The sequence below is a fragment of the Eschrichtius robustus genome, chromosome 13 (genome assembly GCF_028021215.1).
Source record: "Eschrichtius robustus isolate mEscRob2 chromosome 13, mEscRob2.pri, whole genome shotgun sequence".
Lineage (NCBI taxonomy): Eukaryota > Metazoa > Chordata > Mammalia > Artiodactyla > Eschrichtiidae > Eschrichtius > Eschrichtius robustus.
In genome coordinates this window covers 96223621-96230659 of record NC_090836.1, presented here as the reverse complement: position 1 = coordinate 96230659, position 7039 = coordinate 96223621, and the positions used below count along the sequence as shown (strand labels likewise).

General features: G+C 57.8%; 1 protein-coding gene across 1 annotated transcript; it reads right to left on the bottom strand.

Annotated features, from left to right (window-relative positions):
- Positions 1 to 3721: 3721 nt before the first annotated feature.
- Positions 3722 to 7039, bottom strand: LGALS1 (galectin 1). The gene is made up of 4 exons (XM_068559684.1): positions 6912 to 7039; positions 5568 to 5647; positions 4270 to 4441; positions 3722 to 3921 (listed from the first exon to the last, which is right to left on the bottom strand). Exons 1-4 carry the CDS (start codon positions 6918 to 6920, stop codon positions 3775 to 3777), a joined length of 408 nt encoding a protein of 135 aa, XP_068415785.1. The 5' UTR covers positions 6921 to 7039; the 3' UTR covers positions 3722 to 3774.

The window sequence follows — 7039 nt, the reverse complement described above, 5'->3', positions numbered from 1 at the left end:
GACTCACGGGTCCACAGGGTCAATGATCATTACAGTCCAGGGGATGACACCTCTGCTGTGAGGTGCACGGGAGGCTGGAGGAGCTCAGGGTTGGCTCTTCCAGTGTGGAGTGCTTCCCAGAGGAGGTGACCCCAGAACAGTACGAGAGTGCGGATAACAGACTCTTAGGACTCAACGCTCTTCTTTGACAAGTGACTGGAGCCCAGAGAGCAAGTAAGTACACACATATTGAGTGCCTACTGTGTGCCAGGCACACAGAGAAGGCAACTGTTACCTCAGAGAGGGGAAGCGACTTGTCCAGGGTTACACTGCTGTTCTTTGGTAAAGCTGGGACTTGACCTGGGTCACTGGCCTCATGGCCCAGCATCCTGGGGCGCTGGCCTGAGGGATCACTCTCCCAGTAGCAGCACACACCCTCCGGAGGGCAAGACGCAGACCCTGACCATGAGTTTTGAAAGGAGCTAGGCACACAGTAGGTGCATCTCTCCACGAATGTTGAACCCATTCCACAAGGGTCCTCCGCCTGGGGGATTCCACGTTGGGCACTGAGAGGAAGTTATCCTCAAATCCAGGGCACAGCGGGGGGCTTCAGGGTGATGAACAACTGCCCCTCTGACCCTCTGCCACCCCCTAGTGGCCATGCCCCATGCCACCCTTGGCACCCTCCTCCTGGGAGGAAGCATTGCCTTGGATGCAGTGATGCCCCCCAAAAAGATGCCCAGCGAGCCGCCTTCTGTGGAGGTTCAGAGAGAAGTGACTTAAGCAAAGTCACCCCATCATTAAGTGGTGTGCAGCGTCATCCTCAATTGCTGCCCTGTGTGTGGAGTGGTTCTGCCCTCCCGGAGCTTCCAGTCAGGCGCAGAGACTGGGGACTGAGTAAGGAGACACCTGCTTATGCAGGACCTCGTGTGAGGAGCTCTGTACAGTCCGCCCTCGCAGCCCACCGGGCCCGAGCTGCCAGCCCACGAGTGGTTCAGGGAGGTCACATCTGCAAAAGCTCCCAGTGCAGAGTGAAGCCCGCCACTTCGGGCAGGTGCTGTTGCTCCAAACTCTTCCCTGGGAGTTCCAGGTCCCCTTTACTCCAGGAAAAGAGATGCAGGACTGGCAACCCCACCCAGATTCCAAACGCTTGAGGGCCATTTACTGCAACTCACGGTCTAAAACACTTCCCTTTTCAGGTCAGTTTCTCCTTGACATTATTTTTATGTTTATTGAGCACCTGCTGTGTGCCAGGCACAGCAAGAGGTGGTATGTTCTCCGTAATAGAAATGATGATGAAGATGATGAGCCAAAAGAATAACGGCAGCTGCCATTTATTTAGCTCTTTACACGATTATCTATTTTGAGGTATGAGTTCCATTTTAATGAGGCCCAGAGATGTGCAGTCACTTACCCAAGGTCACACAGACAAGAAGGGCAAGTGCTGAGGGTGAAGCTTGAGTGGTCTAAGGGCAGAACTCTGCTTAGTTTCTCTGGACCCAGTTTCATAGGCTCTTGAGACACACCGAGTCTTAAAAGAGGTGAAGGGAACCAACAGTTACGGAGCTCCTACTACGTGCCAGGCACAGTGTAGTTCTCTACGTTATATCAGCTAATCCTTGCAACGGCCGCACAGGGTGGATACTAGTACTAATGCAATTTGATAGACGAGGAAACAGGTTCAGAGAGGTTGATTAACTGGTCCAAGGGCACACAGTGATAGAGCTGGGGTTTGGACACAAGTCTGTCTGACTCCGAGCCCAGTTTCTTTCCTCCACTGCCAGTGGTCTCTCTCCTTATCTGCCCCAGGGCTTCCCTCTGCCTGGCTGTAGTCCCAGTCCTGGAGTATCGTTGAGTTCCGCCCGTGTAGAGAGAATAAGTGGGATCAGAGAAAGGCCATCAAGAGGACACTTTCTCTGATGTCCAGCAGAGGGCGCCCCTCCACAGCCAGACTTCCAAAACTGTTTCTCTCTGGGTGGCCAGTTGGGTGCCCCAGGAGAGCCTGGAGATTGGGTGTGGCTCACGGCAGCTCCCAGCCTTTGCACTCCATCCTTCTTGGCCCTCTTATAGAGATGTGCCCTCCAGCAGACCCACTGAGATGGGAGTCATCCACCCAAAAGGGCCAGGTGAAAATAATGACCCCCATTTTATGGATGAGGAAACTCAGACTGGGGGGTGGAAGAGACCTACCCAGGGTTCCACAGCTAGCGCTGGCTGTCCTGGAGAGTGAGATTTGCCAAGCTCCCACCCCACACATACCTCAGGAGACTGCCTTGGGGGTTGGGGGTGCCTACTGAGGTCCCGATTCCAAGCCTTCCTGGAACATTGGCTCAGTTCCCAGGGGCTGTTTCCCAGGGAGGTAGGGGGCCCTACAGCAGGGAGCAGAAAGGAAAAGGTGCAGGGGAATGGTCGGTCTGCAGCGTTGCCCAGCTATCAGCTCACGTCCCATCACTTGCAACAAGTGAGTGTGATTGCCCTCCAAGGTAACAGAGCCTGGCTGGTCTTGGAAAACACGTCCTCTGGAAACCAGCAGAGGAGAGGCTCATGGAGGCCTCATCTCAGGCAGAGTGAGTCTCCCGCACTCTGCCGTGCAGGGAACGGGCTGTGTGCAGCAGGAGGCCTCTGAGAACCTGAAGGCGGGGCTTCAAGTCGGCCCACCTGCCTCTACTTCGAGGTTCTCTGCAGGGGCTGGCGTATCCTGCCACCGACCCCAATTCCTCCTATACAGAAACGGGCCAGCAGGTGGTGCCAGGGCCATCGCACAAGCCCATCTTCCCTGTGTTGGGTTGAGGGTCCTGAGTAGGGCCACAGAACCTGAGTTTCCAGACTAGCACCCTGGTTGCCCTTACACTGTAGCATTGAGGTGTGCGGCCTGGCGCCACAAAGCTGGGATGCCTGGGGAGCCCCAGAAGGCTCAGCTGGGCCTGGTAGAGACCAGGGAGTCATCACTCAGAGCCTGTTTACTCCCCTTCAGATTCGGGGGATAAGATCTCAAGGGGTAGTGCGGCAGCGACGGGAAACACTATCCACTGCGTGTGTACGTTGTGCCAGGCCCTACACTCATCCTCCGTCACACACCTCATTTCATCCTCACAACAGTCCCACGGTAGGCTCCGTGCTATCATCTCCCTCGTATAAATGAATAAACCGAGGCTCAGAGAGGTCAGTTAAGGCCCACAGGGGCACACAGCTGGTTTCCCTGCACTGTCTGAACCAGATCTCCTCCTAGTTCATGAAAACAAATGAGAGGGGCCCCAGGTATTCCTTTCACCTCCCCCTGTGTTGCCCCAGATACCATGGCATGAATCAGTCTGTCCTTGCCTCTCTTCCCGTTTTCGTTTATTTCAACATCTTTTGCGCATCTACTGTGTGCTGGGGCCCAGTGAGTTGGGAGCTGTTTGAGGGCAGTGACTGGGTCTTATTTAGTACTGAGCCCCTCGCTGTGTATTGAGCTCTCTGTTCAGCCCAGGAGACCCAGGGGAACAAGATGTCACTAGCACTTAAGAGGTATGCATCGAGGGAATTCCCTGCCGGTCCAGTGGTTAGGATTCGGCGCTTTCACTGCCATGGGCCTGGGTTCAATCCCTGGTCGGGGAACTAAGATCCCACAAGCCGCACAGTGCAGCCAAAAAAAAAAAAGGTATGCAAGCATCGAGGCAGTGAATGGAGGTGAAGGAAGGGGCAGAGCCTGGGGGAGTCGGCAGAACCCTCCTCTTCCACACCCACACACACAGGAGGCTGGTTCAGGGGGAGCAGAGGCAGCTGCCTTTATTGGGGGCCATGGGCCAGCTGGCTTCACTCAAAGGCCACGCACTTGATCTTGAAGTCGCCATCGGCTGCCAGGTAGTTGATGGCCTCCAGGTTGAGGCGGTTGGGGAACTTGAAATCGTATCCACCAGGCAGCTGGATGGTTAGGTCTGCCTGGTCGAAGGAGACGCACACCTGGGGGTGGAGAGGGGCAGTGAGCGTGTGGATCCCACAGCGGGAGCCTCGGCCCTGCAGCCACGGCCTGCAAGTCCTAGGCCCTCCCAGAGCCCTTTCCTCACGTAGCCCTGACAACAGCCCCGCTTCAAGGTGAGGCCCTGAGGTTGGGAGAGGGGATGATGCTCACCAAGGATCACACAGCAGGTGACGGGAGAGAGGGGAGATGGGGAGGGAGGGGAGATGGGGAGAGAGGGGAGATGGGGAGGGAGGGAAAGGGGGCAGGGTGGACCTAGGTCTCTAGCCACTCAACCCAGCTCTGCCCCAGCCCACCCAGGGCCCTGACCCCACCCCCAGGCCCCAGCCCACCTCCACAACACTTCCAGGCTGGAAGGGGAAGACGGACTCCCGCTGCTCAGCCCCCCAGGCCCCGTCATCCTTGCTGTTACACACGATGGTGTTGGTGTCCCCGTGCGCGTTGAAGCGGGGGTTGAAGTGCAGGCACAGGTTGTTGCCATCTTTGCCCAGGTTCAGCACGAAGCTAGGGGATAACGGGTGGGCTTGAGGCTGCCCCCGCCCGCTGCAGCCCCCTCAGACCGACCAGTCTGTGCCGCTCAGTCCACGTTAATGGACCTCACCGGGGGAACTCATGGAGCCGAGAGGCAGGAAACCTGGATTCTAGCTGTGCCCTGCCACCTCCTTGCTGTGTGACCTTGAGCAAGTCCCTGCCTCATCTGGGTCTCAGTTTCCATATCTGCACAGTGGGGGCTCCACCGGAAGTATCTCTTAAGGGTCTTGCTATGCTGACAGCCAGGACTCTTGTAGACATGAATTTGTGTCCCTGCCCGTTTGGTCAAGGTCAGAGACTCCCTCCAGATGGTGACCTCTGGGAGGGCAAGTGTCCTGTCTGTCTTGTCTATCTCTGTATCCCTGGTGCCCAGCATGATGTGTGACACACATTAGGTGCTCTGTAACCGTGGGGCGAATGAACGAATAACAATAATACATTTGCTGAGTGGAGGTAACAGCAAGGCCTCCCTCTGAGGGTTTAGAAAGAATGACATGAGCAGTGCATATGAAGCGTGCGGCTCTTTATACTGTCAGCTGGTCATCGACGTGTGAGATGACCCAGCATTTCACCTCCACACAACCTCCCCCCTCCATTAACTGATTAACAAACGAGGCTCAAGGCGGTTGGTTGACTGGTCCAAGCTCACAAGGCTGCGGAGAAACTAGGCCAGCTGGCCGAATGAATGATGAGTTAAGGAAGGGCCGAAGGAGTGAAAAGCCGAGAGTGAAGAGAGCAGGATACACAGACCTCAGAGGGCGGGCAGCGAGGGTGACACCCTTTCATTCCCTCTCCCCGCCCCCCTCAGCCTCTGGTCCCGCCCACAGCAGTGGGGAGGGGAAGGCCAGCCGAGGCAGATGACGAGGCCGCAGCTGGTTTAGTTTAAGGGGGCGACAACGGTGGGGGCGTCCAGGCTCCGCGGAGGAAGTGACTCACCCAGAAGACGTAGCCTCAGCAGCCGCCTACATTAACCCCGCCCCGCCGGAGGGAGGAGCCGGGCCCGGCCAGCCACGCCCCTGCCAGACGCGGGGCGGGACCCTCGAGCTCCAGCCCCCGCCCCTACCGCCCGCCGCCCCCGCCCCCGCCGTCGTCCCCTCACCTCTTGGCGTCAGGGGGCACCTCGCCCCGCACTCTGAGGCACTCCCCAGGTTTGAGATTCAGGTTGCTGGCGACCAGACCCTGCGCAGACAAGACCCCGCCCAGCCGGGTTAGAGGACGTAGGGTGGGAGGGTGGGGGGTCGTGCCCCCGCCCCCCTCCCCGGGAAGACCAGGCCTGCTCTGACCAGGCCGACCCGAAGGCTGAGGAACCCGGCTGCAAGTTCTAGACTCTCCTTCTTTGTGTGGTCCTGGGCAAGTCCCTGCTCCCAACTGGGTCAGTTTCTTGTCTGGAACATGACTGAGGTTCTAGAAGACAGGATCTAGAAGTTTCTGCGGTTTAGCCCAGGGATTTTAGATGCAGAGTAGCCTGGGAGGTGGAGTGCTGTGCTCCATCGCCTCACTGAATAGATGGAGAGAACCAGGCTGCAAATGCGTCACACTGCGAGTTGGGGGCAAAGGAAGGTGAGTGCGGCGTCTGCCCCTCTGCTGGAGAGGAAGAGGCCTGGGGCTGGGCCATCCGCCACCATCCCCTTCAAGCTCCTCTGTGCAGAGAGGGCCAGGGGCTGGAGAGGAGACCCCTGAGGAGCACAGCTAGACCCCTTTAAGAAGGGAGAGCAGCCCAGGGCGGGAGCCTGCAACCTGGCTGGCTCGGGGTTAACAAGAGCCAGCGCAAAGCTTAACTGGTGTGAGTGGTTCCTCCTGCCAGAAACTTGAATCCTTTCCCTAGGGGCCTGCAGAAGAGTCTTGCTGCCTTCTTGCTCCTTTATCACACCCCCCACCCCCAGCTTGGAGGAATGGTTGAGCGGGAATTACCCCAGCCCCCACCTGACCAGCCTGGACAGAATCACCCGCCCACGGCTAACCCAGGCAGGCTCCCTCCCGGCAGCCTGTCTCAGATCCTGGCGACTTTTACAGCTCTGGAGCAGAGGGTGACTCTGCCCTGGCCCAGTGACAGGGACAGCTGCAGGGGGGAGGGGACAGGAGGCTCTTTGGGGGGAAGGGGGAAGGGATAGTGGCCTGGGCGCCCTCAAAATGCCCCACTCCACCTCCAGTCGGCCACACCCTTCCCACTCCCACTTAAAGAGCTGCAGAATGTCAGCCCTTGGCAGAAATAACTGTGCTGTCAGACCCTGGAGGAATCCAGAAAATTCTTAAGCCAGAGAAGGCCTTGGGGAACCATGGAGCCCACTCCCATTTTACAGACACGGTCACTGAGGCCCAGAAAAGACACTTGTTCAAGGCCACACCACAAGAACTAGAACCCAGATCGTGATCTGCCCTCACTCTGACTGGCTGTCTGCCCCCACGCCATCTCTGGGCCTTGGGGTGGGGTCCCCATACTCACACAAGCCATGACTGAGGAGAGGAGGATGTTCCTGGGACTTCGGGACCAGCTGTCTGAAGACTCTACTGGAGAGATGGGCCACAGCCCGCTCCCACCCTTTTAACTGGACCAGACCCGGGTGAGTCCCG

Bases quoted from the DNA above. Each gene is read 5' to 3' on its own strand.
- LGALS1 (XM_068559684.1), bottom strand. The intron at 4,442-5,567 runs GTGAGGGGACGA...GTTATCCCCTAG, and splicing joins GTGCCCCCTGACGCCAAGAG to CTTCGTGCTGAACCTGGGCA. The intron at 3,922-4,269 runs GTGGGCTGGGGC...CTCCACCCCCAG, and splicing joins AGCCTGGAAGTGTTGTGGAG to GTGTGCGTCTCCTTCGACCA.